This window comes from Pholcus phalangioides, unplaced genomic scaffold (genome assembly GCF_987345545.1).
Source record: "Pholcus phalangioides strain wild (caught in Gottingen) unplaced genomic scaffold, Ppha-v1.0 ptg000001l_1, whole genome shotgun sequence".
NCBI classification, from domain to species: Eukaryota; Metazoa; Arthropoda; class Arachnida; order Araneae; family Pholcidae; genus Pholcus; species Pholcus phalangioides.
In genome coordinates, this window is record NW_028301594.1 from 2,693,767 (window position 1) to 2,717,176 (window position 23,410).

The 23,410-nt window shown below is 34.7% G+C and overlaps 1 protein-coding gene across 1 annotated transcript; it reads right to left on the reverse strand.

Annotated features, from left to right (window-relative positions):
* Positions 1-2,634: 2,634 nt before the first annotated feature.
* On the reverse strand, positions 2,635-22,555 carry LOC149089680 (transcription elongation regulator 1-like). Its single transcript, XM_089236120.1, has 2 exons — positions 22,453-22,555; positions 2,635-8,473 (listed from the first exon to the last, which is right to left on the reverse strand). The coding sequence occupies exon 2, from the start codon at positions 8,239-8,241 to the stop codon at positions 4,954-4,956; it is 3,288 nt and encodes a 1,095-aa protein (XP_089092246.1). The 5' UTR covers positions 8,242-8,473; positions 22,453-22,555; the 3' UTR covers positions 2,635-4,953.
* Between the last annotated feature and the right edge of the window lie 855 nt (positions 22,556-23,410).

A 23,410-nucleotide genomic window follows, 5' to 3' on the forward strand; every position in this document is an offset into this window, starting at 1 on the left:
TTTTCATGGTTTCACAATTCAAATTGATTATCATTAAGATTTTTTGTTTAAAATGTTTTCCTGTTTGCTTTTTCATGGCGGTTTTTTGAAAAATGTTATAAACAAGATCTCCAAAGCAGAATATGCCGAAATGTGCAATGTAAGTCGCAGAACAATCTGGTAGAAAGAAATCAATAGGCTATCTGGATATTATGCCGAAGTGAACTTGGGAAAAAAGTGTTCTCTCCAATCGGAATCAAACCTCTTGCATACCAGAAAAGCACACTGACCATTAACTGAGCACAACTCTGGTCTATCGCCATGGGCAATTTACTACTGAGCTGTGCCGAAAGTGTGAGTATGTGTACTTTACAGTCTGAGTGCATATATGATGTCTGATTTTTCAGTGCTGTCATCTATATTTCAGAAAAGTGAGTGAGTGAAGTGTAATGATTAAATACTTATACCACTGTAGGCCTGTTACTCGCTGTGGCGAGACTTTTTAACAGGGTGATCGGCTCACATTTGTGCCTCGACATTGGGAGAACCACAGAAAATCTATATTCAGCCGACCAAACCCAAACCTCTTTTGAACGACAAAGAAAACGACACTTTTATCCAAGTGTGGCAACGGTGGGGTTCAAACCCAAGTCTTTGTAATGGGAGTATCGCTATGACCACTCGACCACTATAGAGGCTGGCCTTTTAACCACACAGACACTATGCCCCTTTCCTTAAAATGGAAACAGCGTGACTTGCAAAGTAGAGATTACCTCATCACACACCAACTCCGGCCATACTGCAGTTAACGAGTTGGTTGGATACGAAGGCGCCATCTATCGGTGGTTGACGCAGCAAGCTCATTAGGGAAAATATCTTATCTATATTCCCCGGGTTCGAATCTCAAAGCAACCTTCACTGTGGCAAACAAGTACCTTACAACCGCGCCACTTGGACGGTGCTAAGAGACTGCAGCCATTATTTGAACTTCAGCTAACGACCACAAGATGGCTGCAGTAGAGATGGATGTTTTTTAAAAAAAGGATAATCTTTCTGTGGTTTAATGGTCAATGTAGTTGCCCGGTATGATAGAGATTCTCGGTTTGATTCCCAAACCTCTTTTGAACGACAAAGAAAACGACACTTTTATCCAAGTTCACCTCAGCATAATATCCAGATAGCCTTGGTCGAGTCAAAAATCGTCAATCCAGAAGAATTTTAAGAAAAGAATAACAGTGTAGAAAACACTATTATGGGAATTTTTACTGCAGAAAATTTCCTAGTCAGCCAAGGGTTCATTACAGAACGATGCAAAACATTCTGCTTTGGGGGAGCGGGATCCACTGTACTTAGTTTTAGGAATTATTATGTTTTCATATGATTTTCAAAATGTGCCTTTGGTTGGCTCAGAAACAATTACTGGACTTTATGGAGACAAAATGTGACTATAACAGGTCATTTGTTTTGTCAAAAATGGTTCAAGCAGCAGAAAAATTATTTTAAAAAAATTAAGAAATTGTTGAAGTCAATGACAAAGTCAAAAATTTTCTACCACTAATCGACTCACTCGTAATTTACAATGGGACCGAGCAGATGAAGGGAGAAAGAAATGTCATTTAAATGAAGAAAATTCTGGAGAATTAAATATTTTCTGAATTTAAAAAAAAAATCAATGCTGGTGCTTTGATATCGTCACCAGAGGTCTGCCAAAATCATGTTTGTGGGAATTTTTTTTTTTTTTTTGTGAAAATGGTTATTTTCACAAAAATAAATTTTGTGGATGGCAAAACAAACTAGTTAATTTATCACAAAAGAAATGCAGAACAGATAGTTTTGTAAATTCATGTAGAGAAGGGTCCATTTTTCATATCAGAAATTTTATGAAGGGTCTGGAATATGAACCCAAATTTCAATTGGACAGGCCCCTGATCATTAAATTAAAGCTTGCAGTATGATAGACACTTGAGTTTAAATTTTAGCATATACCATAGCTTTCAACATTGAAAAATGAGAATTAGGGAGGTTTTCTTGCAGATGCACATTCCATACAAAAGTAAATATAAAAATAGATTTTCAAAAAACAATGTAGGGATTTTTCCCCTTTGCAATAAAGTGATCTCTTGCAAGTCTTGGCTGCATAGCACCAAGTCAACAATCATCGTCAATCAGTAGGTTGAATTACCTATCATTACTACTCTCACATCAAATAATGCTAACAAAAAAATCGCCATTAGGCCTGAAACAAGATATATTGATCAAAGAGATACACATATATCTCTTCAATTTTAGATGTGTAAAGGCCAAATCGATGCTTGCTGTTTTGAATTTTGTCTTTTTCCTCCGACAACGAAATATTTTTTGTAATTTGATAATAATAAGCATCATTTAAATTTGTTCATGTCTGTTGTGCAAATATTTACCAAACTTTTTCTGACACGACACCAAAAAAAAATAATCTAAGATTATCATGATAAGGCATAATTTCAAAACATTCCAAAATTATCTCGGCCTAAGATATGTCCACCTAAAAGAATAAAGGTTTGCTCAGAACTTCACACAATTTGCTTTCCGATCTAGCAGCGGTACGCAAAATAATTGAATAAGTTTCAAACTAAAATCTTTGCTAAAAAATTAGTAAGAAAAAAAAAGTTCATATAGTGTTAAGTAAAATTGAATTTTAATACATTTTCAAAACGAGGGGGCACTTTATATAATGTTGTGTGGCACAGGCTAATTTTTTTTTTTTTTTAATTTAGCTGAACCACATCTACAGCACAGAAAAATGATTGGTAGATCCATTGGACCACACCACCAACACAATTAAATCTGAATAACCAGATTTGAATAGAGAAAAATTCAATTATCTTGGAGGGAGGGTAGGGACAAATTTTGAAGGAAAAACAGCTTTGCTGCATTAGGTGTGAAGCTAAGTTCAGAATCTGATTGAGTAACCAATTTTAATGACGTTATTGTCACAGAAATCTGAACATTAAGCTACATTGCTATACCATCCATTTTGACTGGATTCCCATAATAAAGAATGGCACAACAAAAGCCATAATGAATAAAATACCGAAATATAATTTTGCATAACAGAAATAATCGTACAAAAGCAAAATCAGGAATAACACAGTAGAGTTTTCCTGAAAATTAAGGTTAAAAAAAAAACAGTTATTGGCATTTCGCTCATATTCTGAACTTTGAATGCATTAATTCACATGCAGACATGCCAACTTTTGAAGCCCAGAAATCTGGGAAAGCCCCCCCCCCCCCATAGCACCCCATCAAAAACATTAATTTTTATGACAAATTCTTTAAAAAAATTGAAGTCTTCCCCGCCCCCCACTGACGTGTAGGTCCTGACCTAAATAACTTTAAACTTTAACTAAATTACTTTCCTGACCTAAATTAAATCCCCTCTCATGACAACTATTGCATAATCATTAACTCTTACCCAGAAGAGCTGGTCAGCGATATATGGGCAAGGTTATTAGAACATCAACATGTGTAAGGTCAAAACCTGTAGCCAATGCTGGCTATTGGCTCAGAAACGTGAAGACTGTGTGAAGAGGATGTCTGTTGCAGTCTCTTGAGGAGCAGAGACGACAAGACAGGCATGCAAAGGACGCTCAAGACAAAGATTATATCATGTCATCAATTCTTCATTTTTTATTGACGATTAAGAACTGATTTACATCCGTCCGTTGACGGTGATTACGGTTCAATTCTTCATCTGTTGCAAAAAAAAAAAAAACAACCTCTGGCTGGATTTCCAGGTATGTCCGAGCTTCGGGAATGCTCTGATGTCTGTCACATAAGGGACAGATGGCAATAAAGCAAAGTACTTCCCTGAGCAGAATATAATAATGCAAAACATTTGCTGCTCAATTTTTATGCTATTTGGAATGTCCTGTTTATTTTCAATACAATCGTATCATTCAAGCTTTTTCCATGTGGTCGACTCACGTCAGCAACTATGCAAAGCTCCCAATAGATCACTGTAGCTACTGTAACCAATGGCAGCCCTTTATGTAAAGCAGGATCCAGATCAGCTGCGTGGTACCACGCCAAACCAAACAATGATCAATTTTGAAGCATGGCCTGAGAACAGCGATGGTGATTCTGATAGTGTGATAGAACTAATAGAAAAGATGGGGAAGAGGAAATATACATATACTGAATCTAGCATTCTGACGAGTGACAAATTCTCACATCAGCCAGCAAACTGGTTTTCCAAAAAATCTCATATAAAAAAAGTTTTTAGGCTAATGCCAGACCAGCATGATTATTGCCATTTGTCGAAGTTGACGGAATGCACAACCATTTGTTGGTCCAGCAGTTTTTTACAGAGGAACCTGTTTCATAATAGAAAAAAACTGCCCGTCCGTCAAGACCTGCACGATTTGTGACGTCTGTGAGCATCTGGCAACTCTACTCTTCATACCACAAAATGAACGCCGAAAATTATATGCATGCAGTTAACACTCGTAATTTTTCCGCTAAAATCAAGAGAAAATTCAGTTTTCGATTAAAATCGGGAGAAAATTCAAAAATTCTGAACAGCGGGAAGAAGGGTAAAAAAATCTGGGGAGTTGGCAGGTCTGCACATGCATCACCTTAAAATAAAAGTGGGGGGGGGGGAGAATAATGCCATATTTTTCTTTCTTACTGATAACTGGGAGATATATAATCACCACGTCATGCGAATCATAGCAACCCAATCTTCGCATACACACAGAGATTAACTAAACAGATCATTGAGAATGAATATGACTTTATCTCTTCTATTAGATTTAACCATCAACAAAACACATAGTAAAAGCTGGAATCCAAATGGATGTTGTTATAATGTAGCCAGCCTTCCGTTGATTTGAGTGTTTGTGAAATGAGTTCATGTATGAGTTTTTTTCTTCTTCCAACAAGTCTCAAATAGTGGTAGCATTTGGAAATCGGGAATGAGAGAGTCATCAATATCTATTTAGTAGATCGCCTGGTGGGCTCTGATGCCGTTGGAGGCGGGGGTGGGCCTTTGCGGTCCAAGGCATCTATGTATGACATTAGAAGTTCACGACGCTCATCCTCGATGCATTGTAGAACTAGATATCGCTTGTCGTTCTGAAGAACTTTTTCAATATCTTGAAGATGGTCACTCTCTTCGATGAGCTTCTTTGACTTGTATGTGATTATTTTCGTCTCTTTCAACAGCTCCCTGAAGTCGGCTTTAGCTGCTACCATTTTGTCTTTCATATATTCCTTAAACTCCTTCTCGCATTTCCGATCACTAGATGAAAATTTAGAGCAACGGGCATCATCTTTGACCAGCTTCTTCACTTCTTTCCAAGAAGAAGTAAGTGCTATTTCTTGAGTTTCATCCAAGAGTTCACGAAATTTTTCTTTCTTCTTACGATTGAGAACTGAAACATGGTCATCGAAAATCTTCTCCCGCTCGTCTCTGTCAAGACACCCAACCATTTCCCACCTGTGATCTTTCCGTAATATTTTCTTTACTTCATGCCAGGTGACATCTGGGCTTCTGACCAAATCTGTCAAGAGAGCCTTGAAATGCTGAACTGCTTCTTCATGTTTGTGGAGTTCACGTTCCTTATCACGCTCTCTTAGATGAGTTGACAGAGTGCGTTGTACCTCCTTTTCTCGCTCCCTAATACTTGCCTCCACACGTTCTTGTTTTTCTCGTTCCTTCGATGCTTCGTCATCAGATTCCTGCGAGTGCTTGTTGATGAATTCTTTGAACCATTCTTCTCTTAATGTACTGCTATCAATCGCTTTGTATCTGCTGTCATCACAGATACCCTTTTTAATGTCACTCCACCTAGAATGTTTATCGAGAGACTTCACTTCTTTCAGTAAATCAATGAACTCTTTACGCATTTTTTCTCGTTGGTTTGATCTTTCTTCTCTTTCTTTCTTCCGTATCTCCATAAGATAATCATTGAACATGTTTTCCCTTTCCCGCATTTTTTCAACAGCCTTGAAACGGTCATCCTTACCATATTTTTGGGCAAAGTCACTGAAAGTCGATTTAGTACTGAGGTTTGCTTCCTCCAACAGATGTCTATAATCTTCCTTCCTCTCTCGCATCTTTTTCCGTTTTTCATTTCTTTCTTCTTCTGCTCTTTCTTTGACATATCTTTCAAAGACTTGCTTCCTTTCTTTTGATGTCAGCAAGAGATACCTGGGATCGAATACTATTTTATGTAGTTCCTTTTCCCAAGTGGAAAACGCAGACACATCTTTTTCAACTAACATATCACGGAACTGCTTCATGCGTATTTCTAACGGGATTGTTGCTCGTTCTTTTGCAGCCCTGAGTTCAGCCTCAATGGCTGATTCTTTGCCAGAAGAACCGAGGTTGTTTCTCTGAGGACTCGAAGTCTCATAAGAATTCATTTTTGATGTTTTTTCTTCCTCAATTTCTTCATCGAGTTTCAGCTTTTTAGCTTCTGGCCCATCCTCTGTCTCCATTTTTTCAGTTTTCATTTCCATCTGCTGAGGAGGAATTTGCATTAGCTTCTCAACATCTGAACGTGACTTCAATTCTTCTGGCTTCTCCCAAACAGATGTTCTCGTGCTAGGATTGAAGAAGAACACCCTGTTGTCTCCAGTCCATACAACACACCATGGAGTGCCTGGTATTGGAGTACTCGAGACTGGTCTAGACTTATCCACTTGTTTTTGAGGTTCCTGAGTCTTCATCTCTACAGCCTCTTCTGGTTTTGTTTCACTTGTGCTCATTTCTTCCTCGTCTTCTGCAACGGGATTCTCTGTGCTGTCTGGGATTGTCTCTTCAGTTCCAGAATCTGCAATATCAGATTTCGCAGCAGAGTCAGGAATGTCTCTTCCTTCACTATCTGTTGCATTAATATTCATCATTTCCATTGATGTTGAGGAAGCTTCAGCATTCTGGGATTCAGCTTCAGAACCCATAACTTCTGAAGCAACGTTGATATCGCCTGACAGTTCATTTCCCATGCTGCTTTCAAAATCAATCAGAACTTGAGGTTTCTCCCAGACTGACTGATTGCTAATTTTGTTATAATAATATTCCTTACCCTCAGGTGTCTTGTGAACAGACCATTCCTCGACTTTGACCTTCATTTCACTGTCAATAATTTCTTCCCCGGTTTTTTCCATTGTAATTTCCTGAAGAGACGCAGATGACTCTGATCCAGAAACTGTTGGCTGAACTGCAACTGGATTCACAACAGGTGCAGGGACACCAGGAAATCCAGGAGGAGGAATACCAAAAGGTGGAAAACCTGGAGCCATCATACCTGGAGGAGGCATAGCAAAAGGTGGCGGAGGCATGCCAAAGGGAGGAGGCATCATGGGCATCCCAGGAGGTGGAATGGACGGCATCCCTGGCATAGGGGCCATAGGCATGAAAGGAAACTGTCCAGCAGCAGGAGCGGTCACGGTTGTAGGTGGACCTTGTTTTGGCATCTCAACTTTTGAATTGGTGCTTGAAGCTGTTGCTGCCGATGCTGCAGCTGCTGTTCCTGAAGATGGTGATATACCAGCAGCAGCAGCCATAGATTCTATTTGTTCTTGATTCAATATTTTTACATTTTCTGGTTTTGTCCAAGCAGACTCTCTGGTTCTAGCATTGTAATAGTAACATTTTCCCTCTGCAGTTTTAGTTTCCACCCACAGTTCACCAGATAAGTCTAAGCCAGCTATTCCCGCTCCTGTAGAGCAATTAGAAGTTGAAGGTGGTGTGGTGCTTTCAGGTTGCTGGTTTGGGGCAGCAGGACCACCTGGAGACTGAAATCCTGGTGGAGGTACACCAAATGGGGGCATCATTGGTGGCCTCGGAAATGGACCTTTCCCAGGACCTGATGGCCTTGGAGCTCCAAATTGAGACATATTACCATTACCTCCAGCACCATTATTGCGTTGTGGAGAGGTGCCGCCCATGTACTGCGGTCTGTTCATGTTAGGATGAGGACCCCGGGGCATAGGAGGCCCACTACCACCCATATTTGGTCCACTAACACCAGGAGGCATTCCAGGTGGAGGTAAACCATGCGGGTGATATTCATTTTCGAACATCGGATCTCTGCCAGGTCCTCTGAAATTCGGCGGAGGTGGCGCTGGCGGACCATTATCCATCATCCGTCTCCTCATACCCATGGGACCTCGCATATGATGTCCAGGAGGACCTCTCATGTTGTGATGACCTTTCTCAAAGCGCATGTTGCCACGAGGTTCTGGATAATAATTGTCTTCGTAGTCGTTAAACATGATCTTATCTTGGAACCAAACTGGCAACTATGGGTTTCGGACGAGTTTTGAACAAAAGTTTTCTCTTGACAACTGCAGATACTATGTATTCTGTTTTGCTCTCTACAGAATCAGGGTCAATTTCTGTTTGATAACCAGTATAAGATTTTTTCTTCAATGCAACAAAAGGCACATCTAAGTCAACTGATTTTCCATACAACACATGATGACCAATGATTAATATAGGCACATCCTGTAATAAAGGCAGAAAAAAAATCATTCAATTTGCTTGAAATTTTAAAACAATGTCAGTCATTATACATACAATCAACCACAAAAGTTTTAGCATGAACATTTGCCTATTGATACCTTATAGTTCATTTCTCAAAAACTAATGTTCAAAAACATCTATAATTTATAAACTATTAATTTTCCCTGAAAAAGAAAACTGTCTTATTTAGTTTCACATTCCCATGAGAAAAATTCATCTATACATTAATACACAAAACTTTCCAAAATACCAATACATGATATTTTAAAAAATACACTCGCAAGATATACAAGAAAAGTTATTTTATTACACTCTGCAAACACAATAACTTTTAGAAATAAATATAATTTTCGTTCATCCTCACTTTAATAAAAATCAGTAAAAGTTTTAACTGCATAAAAAAAATCAACTATAAATAATCAAACTATGATGTGATTGAAGTTAAATAAAATCACAAAAAATTTCATCCACACAATCATTTCAATCTCTTACTTATATTGAATTTTTTTTCTCCTGTATAAAAAAAATAATCAATTATTCAACTCTCATTTTCAACCAATCGTAATTAAACTCTCAAGTATCAAAAATGGTACTTGAAAATATGGAATGCATTTTTTGGAAGTAAACATATCTTTTCTTGCAATAACAGCATACAGATTTTTTTTTTTTTTGCTGATACCCAACAGGCACATATCATCGAAGCAAAGCTACTTGATTGAAAAATAAATGAAAATTATAAACATATGTATACATATATATATATATATAGCAGTAAGTATCCACTCTGTTCGGAGCTAAAAATTGTCATTTAGTCACACAATGATCCATTATTAGAGCTAATGAGACTGGGATCTATGGTTGATTTTGAATCAATGCTATGAAACCCACACTTACAAAGCTAAAACACACAAGAAAACATGGGAAGTTATATACGATGCATACACAGTCAAATCTTGATGCAATGTCTTATCACTTTTTAAGGCAACCTGATTATAACATCAGTTAAAAAAATCCTGATAGACTGAAGTTATTTTATGTTTAGGCTCATATTAAAATAATTAGACCACTCATTAAGTCTTGGTACAGTGTGGAGTACTTTTTTCTGCAATAAATAATAGTCAAGGCCAACTTTCCATGTGAGATACAATTTTTAAAATACTGACAAAGGACACTCAATGCTGGACTTGCTCAACAGATGCACAGTTTCAGTGCATTCATCAGGCTTGCTACATTCATTTATCAGATTGAATCCAATCACAAAATTATACTGTTTGGGAATGTTGAATTTTTTGCTTCCCATCTGAAGGGCATTCCCTATATTGCTATCTTAATGATGCTAAATTAATTCACTAAGCCAAAAAAACAGTTTAATCGAAAAGCATACATGAAATATTTAGTTAATGATAGGGAGTAAAACTTCATCAATTCTCTCTCCATGAAATCCATTTTTTAATATTTCAGCTTGATACAAGTGCTTTGAAATAAGGATTTTTTTAGCGGGTTTTTATTCTACATTAGTTTTTACTTATTTTTATTTTACATGACAGTGCTGTTTATGATTTAATTTACTCAGCCCATTTTCAAACAAATTTCAGAATTTTCATATTTATAGTTACTAATGACTAAAATCAATAACATGTTTGTAGGATTTGAGAAAAACATTATTTAAAAAATTTACAAAAAATTATAAATTATATGATTGTTCAAAATCGGATGTGATAAAAAAAATTTTAAATTAAAAAATATATATATTGATTTCTGTTTGATAAACGGAGAAAAAAAAGAATCTGGATAACATTTTCACAAATCGAAAACAAATCATCCTGCTGACCATCTGCTGTTTTGACACCTACGATATCATGTGAAGGTCCTACTGCATTCCGATATAAGATGGATGAAGAAAAAAAAATACAAAAATTAGACCAGGCGAACGGTGACTAAAAAAATCAAAATTGACACCTAATTTTTTTAAACTAATTTGGATAACTAAAGTTTGAGGACAGCACAAAATCATCTAAAATTATGTCAGTGGTGTCTGCTAGGATGGAAATGAAATATTCTTCCTTAAGTCAAAGAATACTTCATTTTGTACATCTCAATTTTGTCGAGACAAAAATATTTGGCACCTATAAAATTTCACTGGTGCATAATTCCCCCCTCGATTTGTCAAGCCCTGATATAAAGTTATGATAGGGAAAAAAAAATTGATATCACATGCATCAAAAACCAGATAAATTATTTCTACTTCAAATGTTACCACATATATTCAATTTTGATCAAAACTTTTGTACACTAATATGCAGTCATTTATGGTATACAAATCTCAACCAAAAAAATTACAGGGGGAAAAAGTTTATGTAGAAACGCAAGTGGCTCTGCATTTTCAGCATAAAAGTAACTGAAAGACTATTTTGTCACTAAAGCTTACCCTAAGGCTTTACTCCTCAACTGAAAACTTCTATAAAAAAATTTACATAATTTAAGGGTGATTACAGTAAAGATCCCAATAGGCAGGATATGCCATTGAAATTCAAAGCCCATTTATATTTTTTGATTACATGATTGGAAAACAGAGGGGAAAAACTTTTGTAAACAAAAAATACATGATTCTATAAAGATGAAAATTACCAAACAAATCACGATGAAGGGAAACAAACTGGATTGATGACACCAAAGAGTTCAGACTTCCATGAACAATGGTAAATTAGTCATGTATGAATGAAAAACCATTTAAAGAACTCTGGAAGCAATAAAATGATCAAGGTAAATATTTAATTCCCCAAAACCTTCCTTGATCAAATGTGTTTCCGCTAAAAACCATTCTCCAAGAGTGGGTTCAAAGAATGTCATAATTAAACTGGTCAATTTTAGAAGCATTTGCTTTGGCATTTCAACTACATCTAAAATGTTACAAATAAGTGTGAGAAATGTTCAAATGGCTCGTAACACCTAATAAAATAAATACCAGGGCTTGAAAAATCCCAGGCACCAGGAACCGTGAAACATTTATTGGTGCCTAAAATTTTCTGTATGTGACTGCTAAATTGGAGTCCACGAATGACACAAAATTTTCATCACAGTATGTCTTTTAAAATAAGTAAAGGATATAAGGACCCGGAAAAACAGAAAACATTCATTTTTCTTGAGATTAAAACCATTCTTGGGGGGGCTCTCAAGAAATTTCGCTGGCAACTAAATTTTTTTTTTCAATTTGTCAAGCATGTACAGTTCTTTCGGCGCAAACAAATCTGCATATCTTGAGAAACAATACATTAAAAATGACTCATTCCAACTGTAAAGAACTGATAAAATATTAAGCACTTCAAATTCATAAAACCTCCTATTGCATTTCTATGATTATATATAGTAAAACCTCTCTATTGTGGACCGTGGGACAAAAAAAAAACCGCAAAAGAAAAGTGACCATTAATCAAGGGTTTGAAATGTGTAATTATACAATGAAATCATTATTTGGCAGTAAAAGAGGGGTGTCTTGCACTAAAATGGGGGTTTTACTGCACTACCAAAAACCATGTCTTCCCCCCCCCACCGTGTTAAGGAAATCCTGATAAAACTTGTAATTGAATAATCATAACACATCCCCCCCCCCACACCAGATCATGATTAGTACTTCAAGTGGGTTTATTTCATAACTGTCATACAAATCAATAATGTACATGAAGCTTGAAAAAATACATTGATTAATACACACATTGCATTAGTTTTTATTTAAAACCTTCGAAACAAGTACAATTCCTGGAGCATCTGTTATGTATGCGAAATTTTTTTCTTCATAATAACTAAAAGAGCATAGAAAAAAAACACATGAAAATAATAAATACCTCAGAAGTAAAGAATAAATGACCAATGAATTTTCCTTCCAAACAATCTCCACTTTTAGACTCAAGATCGCCTTGAACCTCTATGATAGCCCATTCATTTAATTGGCGATTATGATCTTCACTACGAGGGAGAAATAAAGGGATATGAAGCACCAGAGAGATGCAATTAAACAACCATAATCAATTTTTTAAAATTCTGAGAGGGAAATTACTGATAATTTATTATATAGAATCCAAATATATTTTTTCTCAAATTACATCCTAAACCTCAAAGAAAAATTGTTGGACATTTTATATGTTTTCGCTTTAGAGGGGGAAAAAAGAAAATTTTCACTCATTACCTCATTTAAAAGTTTAGGCCAGAGCGAATATTTATCAGAGGAATTCAATGCCGCCACAGATATAGGTTTCCAACTATAAAGTTTCCATTTTAACCTCTTACCTATGTTGCACGAACTGTATTTAGGCAACTGGTAAATGTAATATTTTTTTTTTTTTTTTTTTTTTTGTTAGGAGAAAGTCATCATAAAGGTCAAATTGCATTTATCTTTTTTTTGTTGATAAAATACATAACATTAACCAAAAGAGGAAAAGACTTCCATCTGTTATGTATTTTTCCGAAACATATTTTCCAGTTACAGGGTTAGGCCTAATATTCTACCAATTTTATAAAGTTCAAACACTGAATATTGAAAACCAATAAAAAATATATGTGTGTTATGATACCAAACACAGGTAAAAAAAAAATGGAGACTTTTCTGTTATAACCATCCACACATTTTTTGACACCATATTGTCACATTTTAACTTGATTTTTTTTTTGATGCGATACTAGGTTTATTGGTGTGATAGAATTTTTACATGACTTCGGTGCAATACTAGGCAGGTTGAAAGGATATTTAGCAAGAACATTATATAAAAATATTCAACAGAATTTATCTGAACATCTTGGAATGTAAACCAGCACCACTGAAATGAAAGCTGTTATCAAAGATAATACACTTTTGGCTGGCACTTCCATCACATCAATAACAGAGTTCCGCTGAATTAAGCAACACCTTCAATATTGCACCAGAGATAAGTTACATTAATAGGGAAAACTATGGTTTTACCTGAAGAGTAACGAAAATGTGGTTGCATGCGAAAGCCAAACTGAGTCCGAGAAAACTCGCCAGGAAAGAGGCCGAGACAAACTGGCGGTGCAAATACCCCATGGTTATAACACCAAAAAATTTCACAATATAAGTAAATCAAATATTTAAATCAAACAGTGGAATCCTGTTTATATGACATTCAAGACGCAACAGCAAAACATCATGTAAATAGAAAAATGGCACAACTAAACAATCAAAATGACTACCTCCCATGAAAAGATCTGAAAGAAATTACAATTCCTGTCACATAGGCTTTTGAAATTCTTTTCATGAATTATAATAGTCTACTTGTCAGTTGATGGAAATAAGTCAAAAATCCCTTTTCCAGAGGTGTACACAGGGAGGAACTGTTGTACACGGGAGAACCGATATGCCCCAAGACAACCAAAAATATTTTTCAATATCTCTGCAAAATTGATTAAAACATCGAAAAAAAACAACATACGCTACCTTAATCAATTTCTGTTAACTCAAAATCTTTTTCGAAAAGGATTGGTAACTGAGAGTTCTCTGGGAGAAATTCATTGTACCCCTCCAAAGGTCAATCTTGCATATGCCCCATGTGTTTATATTGGTGGAAAAAGATTTTTTAAAAAAATTTACTTTTCCGTGTTCATCTATTGATAGAAGTGTATCTCAGAATGTTAGCAATGAGTATGTGCAATGCTACGTTATTAGTAACCCATCCTTAGTTCAATTCCAAGAGAAATATAAAGGCAAAACTGCTGTTTTCAAGAATTTTGTTGAAGTTACAACAGAAGCATCCGAATTTTCAATTCTATGTACAAATATTTTTTTTTGTCTTTTTAACGATCAGTTGAAAATTACTCATAAAAGCAATATTCTCATTATAAGCTGTGCTCTTACGAGAGACTTTCGCACTAATTTAATTGTACGTCACATAAATGAAATACTTCAAGATTAAAATGTATAGAGATTGTGATCGAAGCCAAATGTTGTATAAATGTGAAGATAGGGATGTAAAATTCTCGAGAATCTTTAGCAGAACATTCTAGACCAGTGGTTCTCAACCGGGGGCCATATGGCCCCCTTGTGGTACTGAGATGCTTCAAGGAGGGCCACGGAAGAAAATGGAGAAAGGGGCCATGACAGGTGGTTTGGAGAGCTGAGAAGAAAAATTAAGGTGTGAAGAAATAAAGATTTTATATTAGTGACTAACACTTACGGTGAGAGAGAGAATCCAACAAAACCACCCATAAAACCAGGACCTTCTTTAGGGCATGGACCCACCACCCACATTTTACAACAAGTTCCCTAAGATGGGGTTTTTCTCAACTCCCCGGCTAAATTTTTCAGACCCCCTTCCCTATATGAAATTTATTGTATGGAAAAAAAAAAAGGACGAAAACCATATTAGGACCCGGGCTGTAGCTCTGTCAGTCCCACTCTTGTGAGGGACCTCATGCCCCCACCTTATGATATTTTGTATACTACAATTAATTTTGAAAATAAGTAGGAAATATGTAGGCTGTTTATTTCCAGCTAAAGTATGCTAAGACTAAGTGATGCTATGTAAAGACTACCATAGCATCACTTTGCCTAGGTGGGGAGGGGCCCATGATATTGAGACGGTCCTGATAGAACTCGGACTAGCGGGAAGATCAATAAATTCTAGGCTAGTGGTCTGGAAGCTAATTTTCTTTGCAAAATTTTCGTTCAGTATAAATTCACTGAATAAAATCATTTCAATACATATAAGGTGTCTTGCTTCTACATGAGAGTTGAAAACTCTGGGTAAGACAGGGGAGCCACGAGAAAAAAATATGGTTCAAAGGGGACCACGGGCAAATAAAGGTTAAGAAACACTGTTCATATCAGTGTCACCACATATTCTCTGGAAGGACTATTATAAATAACTTGAGAATAGGTATATTTCTGATAAGAATATTCCCCAGTTATTTATAAAATTAATTCAGAAACAAGAATATTTATAATAACAATGCAAAATTCTCAGTAATAATCTTTTGGAGAATATTCTCAAAGTTACGATAGCTTTCCTGTAAGACAATTACATTAACGTTATTTGAACCCAAAATTGCGAAAGAACCATAGCTGTATGCGTTTCGGAACTATAGGAAGTTCCTTCATCAGTAGCAAAAACAAAACATAAGAAAAATGACGAAAAATACTCCTTATAACGGGAGTTACTCGCTGTTGTAGACAAGTCAAATTCAATTTTTTTTTAATTCAACTCTTGTTTACAGCAGTAACTCCTGCAATCAGGGTTGGCAAGGTTTTGGACAGTACGGTAAATACCGTGGTTTTTATCGTACTGTCCAAAACTGTCCTAAACCTCCTATTTATAACTATAAGTGAAAAACTTTGTAATTTGATAAAGAGGTAACTTCTATAATCAATTAAACTTTATATATAAATTATATTATATTATTAATTACATTAAATATAATAAAATTTTGAAATTCAAAACAGTATATGCAAAGGGTTGGAGAGAGAAACGAAGAGTGTAAATTATTTTTCATTTTATGAATTTTTTGTCACTTTCTGAATGGTTTTTTTTTTATTTGAAAACAATACAGGGTGTTTCAAAAAGTTAGACCAAATATTAAAGAGGTAGTAGAACACCCATTTCAGTACAAGAATTTTAATCAAGAGACATGATTTTTTGCTGTGAGGTCAGAAATTAAACTGGCCAGAGGTGTGCAACAAGCACCCATTTGCAGGGCTCCCACTTGTCCTACTTTTCAGTAAAATGTCCTACTTGCTCGGTTTCGTCCTACTTTTTACCACAAATCCTATCAATAAAATTTATGTAATTGATTTTAATTGAGCACGGAATCCTTGATATATTGCCAAATATTACAAATGTTGGAGATTACAATTAATGATTCTGCCAAAGCAGAAATTGTATCGCTTTAAAGGTTATATGTGGACCATTTGATTTATTAGTTTTTCATTTGCTTAGTTTGAGGGTTCAATAAGTATAGTAGTCATTAAAAACTTCTGCTGGTTGAAAAAAAAATAATTTTGTATTTATTACTCTTCATGGTCTTGAACAGTGACTAGCATTCATCATTCAAAATTATGGTGCAAATAGGTGAAACAACAGTTTGCATTACAAAGCAGTTGGATACATAGGCCTATTCTGAGTTTGGTGATTCTGATGCTACCCAATAGCATTCAGTTGTCTTCTGTATTTTTAAGGCATGAATAGGCATAAACAATATGTACCAGAGTTGGCAAGATTTTGGATAGTACGGTAAAAGGTAAAATATAAAATCGTACTGTCCAAAACTGTCCTAATCTGTCCAATACCTCATATTTATAACTAAGTGAAAAAATTTGCAATTTGATGAAGAGGTAACTTCTATAATCAAATAATAAACTTTATATTATATAAATTATATTATAATATTAAAATTACATTAAATATAAAATTTTGAAATTCAAAACAGTATGTGCAATGGGTTATATGACTGATATCAGGTTATCAAACAATTGAAACTGAACTGTCTTGAGGTTAGATATTAGATTTATGAAAACATGAAAGATACAAGAATGTGATAAAAAGTTGTTGCATGGAAATCAGAAAAAAAACAATAGATATGACTACAAAATGAAATTAAACTTACGTAATAATCGAGCACTAATAATCAAGCGCAGCTGCACCTTTTAACACTCGATATAACACATAACTAATTTAGCTGCCCTATCTGTGCTAAAATGATTTCTAAGATAACAAAATTTGAAAATATTCTTTCAATTGATGCATAACTGGGCGACATGAAAATAAAAAAAAACTGTGTTAAAGACAGTCTTTTGATAAGCCTGTGTTTATATTTAAAGGTATATATGTGATATTAATTTACTATCAGATTTCCAACTTAAAGCCATCAATTTGGTGAAAGTTTACTTAAGAAAAAAAACAAATGACACCTTTTTGAAATATTTTTGATTTAGTTTTTATTTTCTGCTAGTATTTTTTGTAATATGTTAGTATCATGAAAAAAAACAAAAAATCCAAAAGGTTTCCACGTAACATTTTGAAACTTGGAGGTTTTAGACAGTTTCAGACACTTTTGGACAGTTTATCCCGCGTGTCCTGTCCAAAACCCCAACCCTGCCTGCTATAAGTATTTTTCATTATTTTTCTTGTGTATTGTTTTTGCTACCGATGAAGGAACTTCCCGTAGTTCCGAAACGCATAAGGCAATGGTTCTTTTGCAGTTTTGGGTTCAAATAACGTCGTTCATTCAATTATCTTATCTAACCCAAAAGGTCATTCATTTTCTAGCTTCCATTTATTTTTACTTCATAATGAATGTCTCCAAAATTAAAAATACATGTTTATAATAGGCTACATGCTTATGAATAGTTAAAAATATTATGTCTATATAAAATAGCAAACAATGGTAAATTGATCATATTTACATTTGTGAAAGGAAGCTTGTTTAGTTATTTTCCTGCGAATAAAAATAACTGTAGAAAAATATTCCCATTCTCAGAGGATACAGAACTGTTCAAAATGGGTATTCAAACCAATTTTTTTTATTCACAATAGTTTGAAATTGAATAGAGCAAAGAAAGAAAAGACAATCAGACACAGGCAAATGAGAAAAACCCTGGATTCCGCATGTTTGTACATAAAAAATTAACTTGGTAATTTAAAGCAACAGGTCTCAACGTTTTGAAGTCTGCAGTCTCTAGCGGATTTTTTTTTTTAATGAAAGGAAGGTCCAGTCTCGCACACAAAGGACTAGTGGAAAATAAATGAGACAGTGAATTACCCACAGCCTGGTTTGACAGATAGGGCCCGGCAGTTAAGAAACACTTTATAGTATCATCAGTAGATAAAGAGTTAAAGAAAGAAGAGCATGAACAGAAGTTGTGTTCTAAAATTACTTCAACAGAAAGAAACCACCCCCCCCCCCCAAAGTTTGTAACCCGTAATATTATACTTGTAAAGCAGAAAAATAGAATATGGCCGAATTGCACAACTTGCAAAAAAATATGAATGATACAAAATTTAAATCCATTGAAGAAAATAATGGTTCTGTATCTTCTCAGAATGAAGGTGATCATAAAAATAACTTTCTTTGTCAATAAACTTTGGTTTAAATTTATGCTTTAAACTTATTTCTGATAATTTATCTAATTTTGAGAAGAAATAAACTTTTGAAACACCTCACCATATGACCAAGAATACTCTCGAACTAAAAGTTTTATGCATTGATTTAGCCAAAAGTTGTTTCAAATGTTTCAGGCAATGGAAACTGAATTATATTTCATAATCCAAACAAAATTGGAAACAAAATTGGTAATTGTTTTTCATTATTTAAAAGAATAAAAGTATTCTCCATAATTTTTAAATTTTTACATCCATTACATTCTCAAATAGCATCTCTATGTGAAGGTCATATAAACATGCTTCCACCCGTATTGAATCATATATTAAAAAAATAAATGCACAGATGATACGGCAGAGATCATTTTTAATGTTTTGAGCAAACATGAAATACAAATCACATGACAGAACAAACCAATATAAACTTTTGTCTAGAATAGACAAACTTATTGAAATGTCACAAAAAACAGATGATATATAAATCATTAATAATATATGAGTACATGAATACATAAGGCATTTTTATTAGCATTCTTAGTTTTAGTATAATTATATAAAATATGGCTTTTATTTAAAAAAATTCAAATTCATTAGTATTTCAGACGTCTGAAAGAAAACGATGCATTGGAAACACATATGGGGGAGAGTGGGGAGGAATGGAACACTTTTCAACAAAAAATATTTTTCAATTTTTTCTGTAAGATATAAAATGTTATACTGAATAAATCAAGAACTGCATCACATTTGGAATAAGAAAAAAAAAAAATATGGCACCCTAAAATTTTTACGAGGCATTTAAATTTGCAAAAATTTGTCCCATTCCTTCCTCCCATATGGGAGGAGTGGGACAATAATTAAAAAGTAAAAATTTAATTAAAGTTGAAGTGCAATACTTATTAACTGAAATAACTATTTCAATCACAACCACAATATTTATTGAATTTGAAAAATTCAGAAAGAAAAGAAAGCTTTGAAAAATTCCTGTGACCAGATTTAGATAAAATAATGAAACTACATAGAAAGTTTGAGGAGGGAAAACAAGAAATTACATGTTCATCAAAAACAGTAATGAAAGAATCTGAATAAAAGTTGAATGACTCTCTGAATACAAGAAAACTGTTTGTTTTAAACTAACTAAATTGAGTGTTAACGATTGAATAGTGAAAATGATTTTTCAAAATTTATAACAAGGTTAATCTCCTTTGTCCAAAGTTTGTTTAACAATAAATGTTAAGAATTGAAAACTTTATGCATTGGAGAAAACAGGAGCAAGTTAAAGTAATTTATTTACATGTAAAAGTGCACAAGCACGCACAACTCTGTCCCATACCTTTCTACTTTCCCCTACAATAGGAAGTGTGAAATTTCTAGCACTAAAATTTCTGACATTTCAAAATAACCTTTTAAAACTCTATGAAAAATTTCCCATAACCTGAATTTTCAGTAGTTTGAAACAATGTAAATATCTGGAACAACTTTGAGACAAGTCCAATTTAACAATTACGTGTGGAAAATTATAGGTGCCAACGCAGATTTTCTAGCTGCTATGGCAATTTGAGACTACGAATCTGTCAAACACAGATTGAAACTTTTCTTGATGAATGATCACTCTACCTGAAAGTGATGGTACAAAATGATTGAATGATGGTTAAGGACAAAGATTCAGACATCATTAAGCTGATATCGAATGACTATGCGTGCATGTCTTTCACTCTGCATAAGGGTAACCCAATTTGTTTTTTTTTAAACAATCACCGATTCAAAGCTGATACCTTTGATATTTCAAGCAATTTTGAATAGTGATACCTCAGCTAGCAAATGCCCACATCTCAGACTTTTTCGTGATTTTTCTACCTCAACTAAAGAACATTTTTATTGATATGGGTCCACGTGGTAACATAAAACACCTGAATCTGCACACCAATCATCGATCAGAAAGAAAATTATCACTCGAGTCCGATCTTAGTATATCTTCCCAGATGTACCCCGTATTTCTCTTCATAATAAAATTTTTGAACCATTTTCATATTAAAAATTAATGATTCAGCTAACAGAAAATAATCTGGAAAAAAAAAAAAAAGCCTGTTTTCGGAGCATGCATTCTTTCAGTGCTTGCCTCAAACTGAACAACCTGGATATCCTAGGAGCATATCTTTTCCATCTGCAGTGTATGACACAAAAATGAGCTGACCAAATCACACAAATAGATAGGAATACCTATGAACTTTCCAAGGTCGTGTCAACACGTTTTAAAAGACTAATACTGGCATTGGTTGTGTTAATGTAATTATCTCCCCATAAAAAGACCCACCCCACAGATTAACAGGCCTACAATAATTATTCAATCATTGCACTTCACTCACATAGTTGGAAAAACTGATGGCAGCACTACACATGACAAGCATTACACTGAAACGAACTTCACGTCAGTCTCGTTACATGCACACTCCAACATTGTATTGTTATAGAAATTCCACAGGAATGTAGACGAAGCAGGGTTTAAGCTGGTCACATTTTTTGCAAAATGCAAAAGAAAATCTTAGAACGCGAAAGTAGTAGCCACTTTCGCAAAAATGCATACAGGAGGTACAAAGACATCCAACCATAAATCATTAACATTGTAGTAGTTTGCTAAAGCTTTTCCCCCAATTTTTGCTTTTTTGCTAAAGGAATTTTTTATCTAGCTTAAACCCTGAGATGAAGTGCACGTGCGGTTCAATAATAGTCATCAGATCATTTTAATATTTTTTCTGTGAAATGCATTTTAGTTTAATTGCGATTTGCAACAGCCCTTTATTTCTGAATCAGCAGCAGTAATTAGAGAACCGCATTAAAAGCAATGAATTGAAATGCTTGATAAAAATTCAGCGACATCCCGTATTTAGGATCACAATGCCCTGCCCATTCCTCGTTGATGTGTGGTGAACCAAAGTGCAAAGATATAACTTTATTTGAACTCATATGGATATTACCAATCACAATGTCGAATAAGTTTATGAGTGTCTGTGAACCACCCATGCCACCACCATGGACCATAGGTTGAAAAACGCAGCTCTATAACGATACTTTTTTTTTTCTTGGTGCACAAAGTATCTTTACATCAAAGTTTCACTGTATTATCGTTAATCATGCATGACATTATATATTCCTCAAAAAACACAACAAATGACACATTCAATCCCATTGTTAAATTCTGAATGCTTTTGTCTCAAAATTCCAACAGCAAACAAAACTGAACCTTTTTCTCAGTAGTTCAAAATTAGTTTTTACCACTGGAAAATAATAGACAACTTCTCAATACGCAGCTTTCACGGAATTACAAAAAACACGTGATACAACCATATATAATTTCCATAGTTTTTTCCTCCCAACCACTGTCCAAAGATGTCCAGGATAACTAACATCGAGCCCACTCCAACGATAAATAACTTGAGTAATTGTACCTCGTGTTATCTAAAAAGCACTAAAATACACATTGTAGGTGCTACGAAAACGAATTGATCAATGGTATTTAGTGATTTCTCATAATCACATGAAAAATTGAGGTAAGCCTAAACCAAAATGGCGGTACTATATTAAAAAAAAAAAACGAATACCACATTCGGGATGAGAAATTTCAATTGCGATTTAACACGAATAAACAAGCATCATATTCGGTATGCAAAACTGAAAATGTTATCGACGAATGGAAATGGATTCACGGGTTTATTTATTTGTAATCGAAGGAAAAACAAAAAATCACTGATGGAGAAGCCGGCATCAATTATCGGTTTGATCGAAACCTAAAATGGATTTTACGCATTGAAACACATCGTATATAATGTCAATTAAAAAAACCTGCACTCATTAATTACAACTTACATTTTAATTAGAATTTGAGCCATTGCTTTTTAATCTTCGAAAGCATTTTATCTCCGAATCACAACAAAGCTGTCGAAAGTACAAAAACGAGCGCAGCCACCTTACGGATGTGAAAAAAACGACTCGCTTAGATAGCTAGTGTGCAACACCGATTTCGCGCAGATGGTGGTCAACTTTCGACCAATCACAGTCGGTTTTGTGAAATGGTTCACGCAGTTTTGGATTTTGAAACGGTTTTTGATTCGCTGTTTGATTGAAGCTTCTGGACTGCTTCATTCCTTCAAAATAAATATTTATTAAGTACTATTCGCGCGTTTTAATTACTAAAATAGTTCCATATATTTATTGTTCTATAAAATTATGTATCTCATCCATTGTATACTTTGATTTTGATTTTTTATTTATATAAGAATTGGGTCATTGGACTTCAATAATCAAAGTAAGGGACTCCTACTTCTTGGGAAAGTGATGTCTTAAAATATAGATGGCAACACTATGTTCATTTTCAGATCAATTCCGCAATACGCAGTACAATACTAGGATTGAGAAACAGAGAAAGAAGAACGGCCACTTTTTTTTCCAAATTTTTACAACAGATGTCGTCAGAGAACCACAATCATTTTTTTTTTCCAACCAAAAAAACCGCTTTAAAGAGAGTTCTTCACCAGAATCACTCAAAAACCAAATAAATAACGACTCATTCCCCTTTCATTTGTAATAAATTGTTCCCACCGTCTTTTTTATTCTTTTGCCTAGAGCAAAGAGATTATCCTTGGGAAAAACTTGTCTTCTGTTACATTTATTGCCATTTCTGAAAGTTTACATTGCTTTATAAAGCTCTATTAAACAGAACCGCTTAAAAAGAGCAAGTAATCCTCCTCCCTCCTTCGCTTGAAGGTCTGCCTGCCTCCTTCGCTTGAGTTGTTCTCACCATCTGGTCAGTTTTATTACTCTGTCT